This window comes from Octopus bimaculoides, chromosome 6, assembly GCF_046866305.1.
Source record: "Octopus bimaculoides isolate indiv1 chromosome 6, ASM4686630v1, whole genome shotgun sequence".
In the NCBI taxonomy this organism is placed as follows: domain Eukaryota; kingdom Metazoa; phylum Mollusca; class Cephalopoda; order Octopoda; family Octopodidae; genus Octopus; species Octopus bimaculoides.
The window spans coordinates 84,122,907-84,139,553 of NC_142933.1; the positions used below are offsets into that span (position 1 = coordinate 84,122,907).

Sequence of the window (16,647 nt, forward strand, 5' to 3'; positions counted from 1 at the left end):
TATATGATGCTGCAGAGTTTCTCGTTTACCTAAATAAAAATCTTTTTCTTAAGGTGCATGATCTTGTGGTTCGGATGTTACTCTCGCTATCACCAGCTCGAGGATTCGAATCCCGGAGCAGCCGGTGTATTGTGTTCTTGAGTAAAACACTCCATTTCATGTTGCTCTAACACAGTAGTACCGGGACTGGCGCGTGTCGCAAAAGTTGTTGAGGCAGGATTTGCAATGCAGCCTCGGTAAACCCTCGCCAAGATCGACTACTCCAAAAGAGACCCATGAGAGTTGTCACCTGAGTGGTGCAAAGGCATCATCTACCAGGAGCAATAAAGAATCCCCTAGAAAGAGTGGTAGCAGCGATGCGTTATTATAGGGCATGCCACCATACTGCTCCCACTTTTTCTCAAAAGGTGATCGTCAGTTGATCGCTGCGATCTGACATCTGACTCAGCAGAAAGTATATTTCAGTTCAGACATGTGTATGACTGCATGTGTGCCATGTGTCCGCGCGCGCGTGTGTGTGTGCGAGTGTGTGTGTGTGTACGTGTTAATGGACTTTAAGTCATTAAACATTGATATACGGAAACTATCATTCGAGCATACTTAGCCCTAGCTGGCCAGTGCACTATCGCCGGATATATATAGACTCTGCCACCACCCGATGTCAGATTATTGCCTACTGAATGTACTAGGTCCTGACGCAGCCACACAAACTGATATGTAATCTGTCACTACCAAACCAATTGTCTCTCCATCTAGTAACTGCTGTCCCTGAAATTCTTAAGTTTAATTTATGCAAACATATCGCATGGACATGTAATGAAAGAACGATTGTTGCTGGCTTGCTCAAGTACCACCGTAATCTAACCTGATTAACGGATGCCTAAATACTTTCTCGTAGAAGCTATTTTCGAGTTCCTCCTAATTTCACTCTCTCTCTCACTCTCTCTATCCCTCTCTCTCTATTTCTCTCTCTCTCTCTCTCTCTATTTCTCTCTCTCTCTCTCTCTCTCTCTCTCTCTCTCTCTCTCTCTCTCTCTCTCTCTCTCTCTCTCTCTCTCTCTCTCTCTCTCTCTCTCTCTCTCTGATTGTTGAAATATATTGTGATAAACTTTTTTTTCAAGACGTTGCTTACTTTTTACTCCGCCTGGATAGCACAGGGTAAATCTGAAGGAAGACGAACTTTATACTGTACTCTACTACGTTCTTAACAGAACATAGCTACATATATATACACACATATATATATATGTGTTTTATATATATATATATATATATATATATATATATATATATATATATATATATATATGGGGGGCGTGGGGGGGGGGGGCGTCTGTATATATATGTATGTATATGTATATTTATATAGTTGAAAGGGGGTTAAGAGTCCATACAAATAATAAATTATGGTTCAAAATGTAAATCGAGTTCGAAAAGGCACAACAATATATTTTAGAGAATGTCTAATATTTTTGTTACATTGAGTGATTTAAGATATAACTGGTATCCATGTATCCATCTTATCAAAAATTAAAAGGAAATCTGGAGTTAGTCAAAGGAAAAAAATTAGGGTTGTTAACAATTTGAACCCATGTTTTAGTGCATAGTTTCATATACATATATACATACATATATATATGTGTGTGTGGGGAGGGGGGGTGGAGGTCGAGTCAGTCTCCTGCTACTCAGAGTTTTGCTTGTGATTGCACAGAGTCTTCAGGCAAGTTATGACTGAATATGTTATCAATCTCAAGGCGACGAGCTGGCAGAACGTTAGCACGCCGGGCGAAATGCTTAAATGCTTTGCGGTATTTCGTCTGCCGCTACGTTCTGTGTTCAAATTCCGCCGAGGTCGACTTTGCCTGTCATCCTTTCGGGGTCGATTAAATAAGTACCAGTTTCGCACTGGGGTCGATGTAATCGACTTAAGCCCTTTGTCTGTCCTTGTTTGTTCCATCTATGTTTAGCCCCTTGTGGGCAGTAAAGAAATAAGAAACGTTAGTACGCCAGGCGAAATGCTTAGCGGTATTTCGTCTATCTTTACCATCTGAGTTCAAATTCCGCCCAGGTTGACTTTGCTTTTCATCCTTTCGGAGTCGATAAATTAAGTACCAGTTGCGTACTGAGGTCGAACTAATCGACTGGCCCCTCCCCAAAAATTTCGGGCCTTGTGCCTAGATAAGAAAAGAATCTCTTCAATGACATTGACTACTCTCTTTTCCAACAATCAGCACTAACTGGGTACATACATTTATAAATCTGTGTACGTGTACGCATTTTTATAACATTCTGCCTTTATATGTGTTTGTCATATAATGTTTATATCTATATTCATTTCCTTCATTCTAGGAAGAATCGCTGATAGAATCCTTCAACTTATTCATAGATTACTGCTTAAACCTCATTCGCAAACAAAGGGATGTTTTCATTCCAAGTCAAAAGGATGCAATGCATTCCCTAGAATGTATGCTAAGGTATGTCAACACCAGTTTATTTTATTTTTACGATCTTAAATAATATAATAACTCTGTTATTTGCGCTTTAAATATTATACACCTGTGTTTGCATTTACAATGTTTGTAACATTAAAATAATTTAAAATTTATTTATTTAGTGTCAAGCAAATATGTAAGTTTTGTGAGACTGAAAATCGTTTTTTAATTATGTTTATTGACGAATAACCTGGGATTAAACTACGAATACTGATCGACATTTAAACAATTGGAAATATGAAGATATAGGGAGGTCTTTGAAATAGATAGCGAAACCACCTGGCCTAGGTGTTAAATTAATGTCACAATCTCAAGATCGTAGTCTTGATTCTCAGACTGGGACGTGCTTCGTGCTCTTGAGCAAAACGCTTCATTTCATATGGTTCCAGTCCACTCAGCTGTAAATGAGTAACTCTGTGACAGATTGACATCCTAATCAGTGGAAACGTTGTGATGTCGATCACTTAAACGTCACAGAAACCGAATAACCGGCCCTATGATTCGAAGGACTCAAAACAATAATGCCCATGAAAGAGCATCCGGTGGTTGTTGAAGCAAACCTCTCCCTCATGACACTAACAAATCTATGTATTTTTTTAATTTTCCGATCGCATGCAAATGGTTTCAACAGTTTTCTCGCTAACTTGAAATTCATTTGCCAGTTCTCCAGTGGATTTACTTGGATCTTTCTCAATGATGGTCTTTAATTGACGGTCATCGATGATAGATGGGCGTCCATTACGGTGACGATCTTCAAGGTTCAGGTCTCCCCTGGGAAATCGTTGAAATCATTTTCGATCTGTCCACTCACTAGCAATTTACTCACCAAGCGTTTCGTTGACGTCGCGAGAAGTATCTTAGTATGATTAATTAGACTTCGTTTTGAACTGGCTATTTTGTAGCCACTACGGTAAAGATATCAGCATGGATTTGTTGCTAGTTTTCATATTCAATGCCAGCCCTAGTATATTATCGCTGTTTATATGTATTATACCAGTACCTTTCATGTAATTTGGAATTGTAACATGCTCCCATTCTTTGCAATAATGACTTTAGCGATTATTGAAGACTCCCTACTACAATTTGGTGTATGTTAATTTTCTTGGTATTGGACATGATACCAGTCGTATTTTAGTTACTTTTCAGCCTTAAAATTGGCCACTTTAATGGAAAGACATAAATTATTACATTATTAAATCAATGCATAGACTTGATTGAATAAGTTTAAAAAATAAAAATAATCGAAATGTATTTCAATTTTAACATTTCAATTCAAAGTGGAAAATTTGAATTTGTTACAATGCAACGATCGTTCTTAGTCGATTTTTTTTATTGCCTAATTCTCTGAAAGCTATTCAGAAATTATCGCTTGCTACACACTGAAATGTTGTGTTATAGCTGTGACTAAGCAATAAATGTATGAACGAACGAACGAAAGAAAGAAAGCAAAAAACAGTTCTGTAATAATGAATGACGTAAATGCGTGACCAATGGTAACCGAGACCTGATTAATAATCAACGATGACCTCAAAGAATATGGACTGAAAAAGCGGAAGCTGACCAGAGATGCGATAAAATGGAATGAGAGGTTTCCATGCAGCATGCAATCCTACACATGCAAGCATAGCTAAAATAAATATTAACCCGATTATGATGGTAAGTGGGCAAAAAAGAGAAAAAAAAAGAGAAAGAGATAAACGTATGGTGATAAACGAATAAAACGATGACGATGAAGAAAATGTATGGTAGGAGAAGGAGAAAATAGAATTGTAAAACAGAAGATACAAATGATTATAGAGTAAAGTGAAGTGATTTTTATTTGTTCTTGCAATATTTGCTTCCCATTTGTTTCATTTTACTTTATATTTATTATTCAACAGTGAAGAGGAATACATCAGTTTTATGTCAGAATCTAGACTATATTTAGATCTGAAACCATCATCACTAAACAATGTGTATTTTGTTTCTTCTTTTTTCTTTATACTGTTGTTATAGTTTTAACTATTATTTTTTTTTTCTGTTCGTTTCATTTCGTTTTGATTTTTTTTTGTTTTTGATTTATATTTATTTATTTGTTTATTTATTTATGAAGAGGAAGGAAGGTTGCTTATTTCTTCAGGTCAAGAGAGTTTAAATGGCTTTAGCCACAGACATTAGCTAAGCAAATCAATCAGCTAAGTGGTTCTATTGATGCTAACTGAAATATTTCTGCCAGATCTTGTGGAAAACATGATTTCTTTTGCTTTCTTTCTGCATCCCCCTTTCCCCTTTCTTTCTATCTTCTCTTTTCCTTGTTACCCTCCTCTCTCTCTCTCTCTCTCTCTCTCTCTCTCTCTCTCTCTCTCTCTCACTTCCTCCCTCTTTTTTAACCTATTACTCACTCTCTCTCAATTTCTATACTTTTACTATTGGCCTCCAAATTCTTATGTTAGTCTATTAAGAATATATAAAATCTAAACAAATCTTTGAATCTACTCACAGATTAGGCGTTTTTAAATTCTAAAATTGTTGAAAGCTTCAAATGAATTTGTGCCAAAATTAAGATGGAAAACATGTTTTCCGATAACTAGTAATTACATATCTCTATTAAAATAGAGATCATAAGATCATAAAGAAACTGCTTCTGCTCGTTGGAGTTGACTTAGACTTACCTCTGTTGCAGAGAAAATAAGGATCGAGTATGGCTATAAGATAGGGAATAGACACAGGCATGGCTGTAAGACTAAGAAGTTTGCTTTGCAACTGTGTGGTTAAGCGTTCAATTCCACTGCAGAACAACTTGAGCAGGTGTCTTCTATCATAGCCTTGCATCGATCAAAGCCTTAGTGAGTGAAATTTTGTTGGAGACTTGTTTATATCGTTCTTGTTCCTTGGTGGCAAACCTAATTGATTGCCAGGTCTAATACTACCATATGAGTGTTAGGTACTTTAGCATAGTACAGTCTATTGGAATCATTCGGGTCTCTCATCTAAAGTTTATAATCTTTCTCCCATCAGAAATAGAAAAAGGCAAAGAAAAGGTTCTAATTTAATGATATCTTAAAGTTAATATGAAAATAAGCAATTATCCATTTACTAAAATGACATTTCCGGAATATAATGAATTCTTGATGAAAACAAATATGTTATAAATATTGGAGTATTATGAATGAGGAAGTCAGTATCTCCCAAGTCTCTGGCTTCGTCATTCAAAGAATGAAAAAATGAGACAATGTTCATACATTTTCAGGAAATATAATTATACGATACCCATGTTCAAATATTTTTCAATGAATTCTCTGCTCTCACTATTGCATATTCTCACTTCTAAGAATTAATTCTAAATAATTCTTTCACAGAACTTTCTATCATAAAGCTGCACACACAGTGTTACTCTTTGCCCATACAAATCATTTATATGACTGTCTACCTCACAATAATTAATATCAAACACATTCTGTATTAAAATGAACCCAGCTATGTTAACACAGGCTACACTGGTGGATAAAGTTCAGTAGTTGTTTTGATTGGTGTTCATGCTCTGCTCTCAACTGGAATAACTGTGCACGCATCATAAGGCTTTTATTGACTTTATCTCATCAAGCATGACTTCATTTACCATTCTTCTACGTTTACTGAAACAAATACAACTTCGAGAGATTTTAACTACGTTGACATAATGAAACTGTCTATCGAACAAACGGGAACATCATGTACAGTAGGTCATGGCTCTGACATCAAATTCAAACCTTCAGACACTTGTAAAGGGACTAGAGTACAGCTACATCATACATATATATATATATATATATATATATATATATATATATATATATATATATATATATATATATATATATATATATATATATTAATATAAGCATCTAGGCATCGTAAAAAATAAAGTAAAGTTTAATCCTCACTAATTGCGACTGAGAATGCTGAATAGCATCTATATTGCAGTAAATAAGAATTAACATTAATGTTGCGTGTAGCTCATAATATATTTACGCTGACAGCTGAGATTACCGCCCCATGAGCGAATCTGGGAGCACTTGACTAAACTAGATACGCCAATCAGTTGCATACTCGTGTCAGCAGTGCCTCCCCATCGCTCTGATAGTTTGGCTAAATCGACGCTAATATAGAACAGGGGGAAAGAGTGCTTATCACTGCAATGGGAGATAAATATTCTTTATTTGTAGACTAACAAGGCAACCAATGCTCTCGTGAGATCTCCAAGCATGCCACGTAGTAGTGTTTGTAGTGTCCATTTTGGATAAGGTTACATGAGAAAACACTAGACTGGACGAGATTTTCTAATACGTAAAGACACAGATCATAAGAGGACTAAACCTGGAATTTAGCAAGAAATTGTGTTCACCATAGATTAATTAATTTTTTAATTATCTTATGCGAGAAGGTACAAGCATGTCAATATTCATCTATATATACATGGGTGTATGTGCACATGTGTGTGGAAACGCACATACATTACGCATACGTATATATATATATATAAATGTATGTATCCCTTCATATTTTTGTACATGTTTGAGTTTGTACATATAATTGTTTATGGATTTCATAGATTTTTTTATGCCAGACTTTACCAATGGATTTGTAAGTTCATACGATCGTATGCATACTTTTTACCAGTGGATCATCTAATGTCATGAATATGTGTTATGCATATAGATCTTTGCAATTAGGGAACCCACCGTAGGATTATGGGAGTATGTTCTTTTAATGGATAATGTACATAAACTGGAGCATCATAGCTAAGGCCTCTGTATCATGGAAAAATCAAACATTTTAAATAAACAATGAACGTTTTAAATATGAGGACGGAAACGTATTCTCATTGCAAGCACAAGAAAGAAAACGCACTTCAAAATTTCAAACATGTTCCCCAAACGCTTCTGGGTAAATAAAACTCAAGAAACCTACGAGTACATCATGGAACAGTTTAGCAACGAAACTATCAGCTCGATGATGTTGTATATCTGAAGATCTAGAAATTACTTTATCAGAGAGCAGGAAACGAAGCGTTAAACTTATCTCATATTTAAAATTTATCTGCATGTTAGCCGAAACGAAAAAGAAAAAAAACGACAGGGTTAAGCACATGAACAGTATAACTTGTCCTGGAAGTAGTGTTCTGCTGATAAAGCAATTCTAATCGGAAGCACGCAATACTGCCATTACTACATCAGCAGAAATCAGTCGTTGTTCCTAACATCACAAATATTAAAAGGTGGGATTAATTATTTCCGATGTCTTCAACGACAGAAATAACCAGTGCTGTAATGGATACGCTGATTAGGAAAAATATTCAGAGTTATCAGTATTGCTTGGTTGAGCTTGCAAGGGATTCTGAACATTTCTGGTTTTTAGCACCACCATCTTTCTGTTTGTTATTTTTATCGTAAACTTTTTCTTCATAGAAATATTTGTAAAAGATTTGAGGAGGCAAGAAATGACATAAACAGGTGATTTAAATATAAAGGGTCATTTGTAGTTGGGGTTTTTTTTTTTTTCATTGAAAATTAATACACTTTATTTTATACATGACGACTAGATAAATAATATTTGGTATTTACCTAATATTCTAGGGCCGAAAACTCAAGGGAGAGAACTCTAAACGTTCTTAGCATTCGCCAACTGTAAAATAGCCTTCGTACTTACATATCTAGCTTAATACTAAATTTGCTTTTCTCTCTCTCTCTCCCTCTCTCTATCTCTCTCTCTCTCTCTCTCTCTATATATATATATATATATATATATATATATATATATATATATATATATATATATATATATATATATATATATATACATATGTATGTATGGCACTAAGTTTGATTATGTTGTAAATCCATACGTACGTGTGTATGTCAAAATGAAGGAAAATATTATCTAAGATCGATTTGCAGCAGAATCATAGGCACCAAAATTATCAGCAATTTTTCAATAAAGGTGTCTAAAACCACGCGCCAGTTCGACTACCCATGATGAATTATATAAATATATCAAAGGTATTCCATATACACAGAAATGTGATATGGACCAAACGTAGCAATTATATTCCATACCGTTTCTTAGATGTCTAATTGTTTGTAGATCTTTTTTGTTTCATTTCTATATTCGTTTCTTTCGATTTTTCTCCGATATAAGCATACTTTAAATTTTGTTTTACCGTTATCTTTTTACTCTGTTTCTTCGTTTATTTTTTGTTTTTTTTTTACACACAATACATAAGATTTTCGAATTTATATTTTTATTTTCATATACACCGTTGCTATATTTGTTCGATTCTTTCTCTGCTTTCCCAGTTGGTCTCCATCGTTTTGTTTTATTACATATACACTTCCCCGTATAATACCCAATTGCATATATACCCAAATTATGTATGTGTATATTCGTGTGTGCAATTCTTTATGCGTACATAGGGATATATATCAAATATCTATATGAATACAACCGTATATACCTTATATGCACATACGTGTATAAAAGCATACGTGTATTTGCATGTACTTACGTATGTATGTGCACACACTCATGCACACACACATATAACACATATTATATATATATATATATATATATATATATATATACATATATATATATGCGTATTAATATTCTTTTGTACATACATATATATATATATATATATATATATATATATATATATATATATATATATATATATATATATATATATATACAACTATGTATGTATGTAAAAAATGAATGCGTGTATATACATATATGTATATGTACACACAGACAGATATATATCTAAGCGAGCATACCCATGCGCCCAACCACACACACAAGCATTCAGACATACAAATAAGTACTAAAGGGCTATTGTGTGAGAGAGAGAGGGGGGGGGAGGAGGGAGCATAGATCTTTTGTCAGAGTTTTTTTTACCCCTATTTGAATAACTACGAATCGATTACTTTTATTCATTCTCATTTTATCAGTTTTCATACTTAGCCTTCACTTTGTCTATAAAAAGTTCTCTAACTGACGCTATACCTACATCACACACACACACACACACACACACACACACACACACATATATATATATATATATATATATATATATTGCTGGTCGCGGTGACAGTTTGTGTTGGTTGTCCCAAAAGAAAATCTCAAACATTCGTAGTCGTTAGAATAATAAAAGAAATCTACACCGCTATAGACTTGCTACAAACAAATACGCACAGGGGAGATTCAGTGACTAAAGAATGCGTGTGATATGTTTTATGCGCCATGTTACGACAGGGAGAATTAATATCGTCGATCTCCTCGATCTTGTCAGCTTGAATATTGTATGAGCTGAGCAATCTATCTATATGGTAAGGAGATTGCTTCGTAACCACATGTTCCCGAGTTCAGTCCCACTGCGTGGCACTTTAGCCACGGGGCGACCAAAGCCTTGTAAGTCTATTTGGTAGACGGAAACTAAAAGACAGTCGTATATATATATATGTATATATATATATATATATATATATATATGTGTGTGTGTGTGTGTGTGTGTGTGTGTGTGTGTGTGTGTGTGTGTGTGTGTGTGTGTGTGTGTGTGTGTGTGTGTGCATACACTTGTGTCTGTCTTTGTAACTCCATCACCGCTTCACAACCAGTATTAGTGTGTTTACGTCCCCGTAACATTAGTATTAGGCTTCAAAATAAGTCTTAGGGTCGATTTGTTCGACCAAAACCCTTCTAGGTGGTGCTTCAGTATGGCTGCAGCCAAATGTCTGGAATAAACAAAAGAATATATATATATATATATATATATATATATATATATATATATATATATATATATATATATATAAGATCGATTAAAAAGGGGGGAAAGGGGGAAGAGTACCAGATGAAAAAAATTTTTAATGAATAAAAAATACAAAAAAATAACAGATGCAAGATAAAAAAATTTTAATTAAAAATTGAAAAAATAAAATACATTTAAATTAAAAGGATAAAATAGAAATTAATACAATTATAATATGAATTAATACAATTAAGAAAATTGAAAAATTCCACGGAAAAACGATAAAAAATCGGAAAAGATGTAACAGTGTAACAAAAGTAAGTGGGTGTAAGTGACGATAAAATAAATTAAAATAAGAAGTTGCTTTTTTAAGGAGGGTGTGGCGACAGTCGTTAAGAGAAGGGGCTGCGTTGAGTCCGAAAAGAGTTTGTCTATGTAGACTGAAAATGTAACACTGTTCCAGGCAGAGTCGGGAGTGTGTGGATCCGTGGTGCAGGGCGAGGCCAAAAACGGAGATGTATATATATATATATATATATATATATATATATATATGTATGCATATATATATGTATGTATATATATATATATATATATATATATATATATATATATATATATAGATACAGTTGTGTGTCTGTCTGTCTGTCTGCGTGTTTGTATACACCTATACTAAAATCTATACATCGTTGTATCGAGGTCGACTTGGCCTTTCATCCTTTCGGGGTCGATTAAATAAGTACCAGTTACGCACTGGGGTCGATATAATTGACTTAATCCGTTTGTCTGCTCTTGTTTATCCTCTTCGTGTTTAGCCCCTTCTGGGTAGTAAAGAAATAAGAAACGTTAGCACGCCGGGCGAAATGCTTAGCGGTATTTCGTCTGTCTTTACGTTCTGAGTTCAAATTCCGCCGAGGTCGACTTCACCTTTCATCCTTTCAAGGTCGATAAATTAAGTACGAGCTGCGTGCTGGGGTCGATTTATTTGACTGCCCTCCCCCCTCCCTCAAAATTTCCGGACTTGTGCCTAGAGTAGAAAAGTATATACATACAAACATACATATACACATACTTTCATAAATTTGCATATATTCATATTTATTCACACACACATGTAGTGGGTCTGAAACTCTTTTTTTAAGAGTATTTCTCATTGATAAGAGAACGCTTCTGGCACTTGCTGTTGCGTAACTCTGTACATTGCGGAAATTTAATTAGAGATTGATTGAAATCGATATGTGAATGAGTGTGTGTCTAATCAATTACGCTGGATAATGCAAAATATTACATAATATTTATGTGGGACATATACATACATAGATCTATCATTTGCTAGGTCTTCTTCTATCTACGTACCCATATACACTGCTGCTAGTATGCTATGAGGGTTAAGACATTTACTAAATAAATATTATTTTACGCATGTCCCAGTTATCGACTTTTCTACTGCTATATTCTTGGCTAGAGCCAGACTGGTTGACACTCCGTCGGTTACGACGACGAGGGTTCCAGTTGACCCGATCAACTGAACAGCCTGCTCGTGAAATTAACGTGCAAGTAGCTGAGCACTCCACAGACACGTGTAACCTTAACGCATTCTCGGGGGAGATTCAGCGTGATACAGATTGTGACAAGGCCGACCCTTTGAAATACAGGCACAACATAAACAGCAAGATAGAGTGAAAGAAAGTTATGGTGAAAGAGTATAGCAGGGTTCACCACCATCCCCCTGCCAGAGCCTCGTGGAGCTTTAGGTGTTTGCGCTTAATAAACACTCACAACGCCCGGTCTGGGAATCGAAACCGCGATCCTACGACCGCGAGTCCGCCGCCCTAACCACTGGGCCATTGCACCTCCACGTTCAAACTAACATTTGGTATAGTGAAACAATGTAGAAGCATGTTACTTTTTATTTTTTGTCAGATTAATCCGTGTTCCAGCATAATATTACAGGCAATTCATTCGGTTTCTTTAGTGAAATCTGTTCTGCTATAAACGTTTGGCCCATGTCACTGGTACGAAAATAAATTCACCATTTCCTTCTAACAGTTTCAAAGACCCTAACAAATGTCATGGGTTTTGCCTTTTCTTGTCTGACAGAAATATGAGATCTTTTAAAACATTGTTAGACATATTTAACGAGGTTATACAACAAATGGAAGGCTGTCGATTTTAAAATAGTGCATTTTGTTCCTTTCAATGGGGATGAAATATCTGTTAAATGATATCCACTCGTCACAATATTTTCGACAATCAGTCAAAATAGCGGAAATGCAGTATTAATTGAAGTAATGCTCACCATGTTTAAACAATCAGTCGGTTGCATGCTTGTCAAAGTCCTTTTGTCGCTAGCCCACATCAACGACACGCTCTCTTTCGTCAAAGCAGACCCTAAAGAGAGAAGTCATGGCATTGATGAGAGCGCGAATAGCGACGAAAGCACTTTGGAAAAGAAAACATAACCGATCGATTGTTTAACCAACATATTAAACAAACGATCAGTCAGGTGTATAGATATTCCACCAATTGACTAACAATTAAGATAGGCTATTGGACCAGTGCGTGTATTATTATTGGCGTAATTACCCACCCAAGACACAACAAAATTGTTTTCAATAGATGAATGAATTCACATAACGTATATTGTAAAGCAAATACGAAGACGATATACATACATACATATATACATACATATATAAAATTCTATTTTTATGTCTCAGAGTAGAAACGAGATTTTAGCTTACGTAATGCTATAGGCGGAAATGTTTAGAAATATAAGATATATGGAGAATCTTCTTCTTTCTACAATAAAGCCATGCATTTCTGAGAGAAAATTCTCACTGACAAAGCAACCACATCAAGACCGACTGCAACACAAACATAAAGATTAATACATTCCGATCTGACGAAACGTCAAGATATTCTTCTTTGGATTTAACCTACAACAAATAATACATAAAGCAGGATACAGAATGGAACTATCTTCACGATGTTCGTATATGATGAGATGCGATGGTGAAGGATGAATAAATTTATCTTACAAATATGTAATATTATAGATAGAAATTCTAAATTACACCAGCATCCTTTCCTACGGCACCTGTAGAAATTCTTGTATAGTTTGATCGCATGCGTGTACGTATGTGTTTGTGTGTGTGGTGTGTGGTTGTGTATATATTGTTTGCTGGGAGGTGGGCACTCGCTGGTTGCTGCTTCAGTAAAGCTTAAAATGTGTATTTTCGCAAGAAAACAATGGAATGTATTTCTTTCATAGCTTACCAACAAAAGATTCCCTATGTGTATGAGGTGGTGGTGATGGTGATGGAGTGGGACGAAAGTTCACATGTCTATTTCTATAATAAGCAACTGTTTGATTGATAATAAGAAATAAAATGTATTTCTTGACTTGAGTTATTTTGCACAGTAAACTTATTTCTTTGAAGACATTGCTTAGAAGTGTTATTTTGCAGTATTGTTTGAAGGATTCGTTGATAGGTGAAAAAACATTGTTGCTATTATTTTGATATAGGAACGAATAAGAAAACTGTAAACATTTCTAACGTATAAACATTGCGTAAAAGATATAGAAATGAAACGCAGTTCTTTCTTATCAGAGTCTGTTTTTTTATGGACTACAGCTAAATCCGCAGTTGCTGCTAGTTTCAGCCGCTTGATGTCAATCACTAAAAAGCCAAATCAGGCCGAAATCACGTGATCTGGTAGTCCGAGTGGCGGAAGTGGTGATAATTGTCTCGTACTATAGGCAGTGTTCCGGTATGGCTTATAGTTCAATAACCGAAACAAGCAAACGGGTAAAACAATAAAAATACTAAATGGTTACCTGAAAGGATATCAACAATCCGTTCAAATTCGTACGAAAATTGCAAAACATTTTACACACATTTATTTTAGCGGCACAATCTGAAAAGCTGTCTGGCTTGATAATTCACATACTGTATTTGAAAAAAGGCTTTTAACTTTCACAATTTGTCTTTTTATTACCATAATCTAAAGCAATATCACATGACGAACCATGGGGAATACTCTAAGTAACCGATTAACATGTAAGTCAAAACTCTCTCTCAAGTCGCCTCAGATATGCCCTTGAAAAACAAAACATATTGGATAGTGTAATCCTGAATTCCCAGCACATAAATGAAGAAGGAATGGTGAAGGTTAGTTTGTTTTTTGTCTTAAATTTGTTTGATCAGGGCAGACAATAGTCCATAATCAACTTGTCTGATATCCTAAGTACTTGTGAAAGATTACTTGTGAAAGTAATTGTCAGAGATTCACAACTGTCTTCGATAGTTAGGAGTTCGACTCCCGTCATATGTACTACCTTTCGTATTTATAAAGGCACTTAGCTCTGAAATAACCTGATTCACTTTGCTCTAATAATTTACATGTTTGCGGAAATGGAAACACTGTTAAATGAAAGTGTATTCCGTTAACCTGCAATGCTGAGTACAAGTTGTGGGAATTTATTAATATAGAAACGATATTTTAATTAATTCTTATTACATGCCCTCTTGAAATGGAAAAATAATTAACGTTATAGTTTATTCTTGTTAAGAAAACATGAGACAACCTCGAAATTGTATTTAATAAAAATCGAATGCAGTGGTAGATGACCCTATTCTTCGGTAGTAACCTTCATACTTTGCACGAAGTGTAAGTTTATGGTAATATCTTTATGATGCATTTCACAACCCATCCATCTTCCTTATTAATTTTGTTATTAACACTCAACGTACTTTAGAATCACTGGAGGCGCAATGGCCCAGTGGTTAAGGCAGCGGACTCGCGGTCATAGGATCGCGGTTTCGATTCCCAGACCGGGCGTTGTGAGTGTTTATTGAGCGAAAACACCTAAAGCTCCACGAGGCTCCGGCAGGGGATGGTGGCGAACCCTACTGTACTGTTTCACCATAACTTTCTCTTACTCCTGTTTCTGTTGTGCCTGTAATTCAAAGGGCCATCGTTGTCACACTGTGTCACTCTGAATATCCCCGAGAACTACGTTAAGGGTACACGTGTCTGTGGAGTACTCAGCCACTTGCACGTTAATTTCACGAGCAGGCTGTTCTGTTGAGCGGATCAACTGGAACCCTCGACGTCGTAAGCGACGGAGTGCCAACAACAACAACTTTAGAATCATTCTATTTAGTTATCTGTTACCATTAGTAAAAGCTTAGTAATAACATTCATTAACCATAGTTACATAGACTAATTCTGGTGTCGTGCACAATATTGTCTGCAAAATTCGAACTGATTCAGGCTGAATGCCAAACTTTACTACACTGATACAAAAGAAAGAGTTATTATTTGGCAAAATAATAAAGTGCGAGGCGGTTTTTGCTTTTGATGTTTTCGCTTTTACTGAGAATGTGTTCTCGAAGTAATTTATCTTAATGAGTGCCAACTGATTGTTGATTAGATATTTCTGGTATTTTTTCTGGCACACAGTAAGATATATTTCTTAAGAAATAATGATTATGTTGATCCATACTCAAATAGAAGAAAAAAATTAAAGAATAGAGGATGCGTTATGGTGAGGACGAGCAAATATGCCGGGTTCGTATAAGCTTTATCAACTTAATTAGCCTTTTCTACTACTCTTTACTTAATTAGAATTTGTCTTGTCATACCTCATTGTTGGCGTAAATGTAATTCAGAACTTTTAAAGATTGTCTCTGATTTTTAACGATGGAAAATAATAGGATTAATAACAAACATAGAAGTGGTAGGAATTGACCAGAGAATATTCTAAAAAGCCCACACAATGTAAATAATGAAGATACATATGCTATGAAACTCCCTTTTAATTTAAGCCTTTATTTAGATTTAGAATTAGGTCTAGTGTCTCAGTAACTTATGTGTACTGGTATCATTGCAGATTACAGCTATTAAGATGAAAGTTTTGGCTCTTTCTTTATCCTCAGAGTTAATTCTCACGCTTCAGGTTTTACATCAAGTTATTCTATTCGATCTCACATCATAATATTTATTCATGAAAGCTCTAATTTAATAAACAATTAAAATATAAAGAAAAACACAGAATAAAAGTGTAATCTTCCCCTTCGCTGGTTTGATAATAAATCTTTATCCTCTTACCAGTTGTGAAATGGAAGAAATCGATCTTTCGCTACGTACATTCAAAGGATTGACTATTCCTCTCAGTCTTTGCTTTCTCTAAGTTCTTAATGTAAAAATAAAATAAATAGACTGGGACATTTGAATGGCGGGTTAAAAGCTTTAGACTGAAGAAACATTTCAATAAGTTCAAAGTTTCCCACTGACACTGTCGTCCAAGGATCTTCTACGTGATCGCTCAGCAACTAGAAATAGCAGCCAAATCTTGGAAATCACTCTATT

The 16,647-nt window shown here is 35.2% G+C and overlaps 1 protein-coding gene across 3 annotated transcripts in view; it reads left to right on the top strand.

The window, feature by feature from the left end:
* The window catches only part of LOC106870527 (BAI1-associated protein 3), a 1,021,331-nt gene that overhangs the window by 846,882 nt on the left and 157,802 nt on the right, over positions 1-16,647 (top strand). For all 3 annotated transcript variants that reach the window (XM_052968680.2, XM_089354166.1, XM_052968681.2), the window contains one exon: positions 2,350-2,474. In XM_052968680.2, the coding sequence (XP_052824640.1) occupies positions 2,350-2,474 (125 nt within the window). The remainder of the gene's footprint in view (positions 1-2,349; positions 2,475-16,647) is intronic.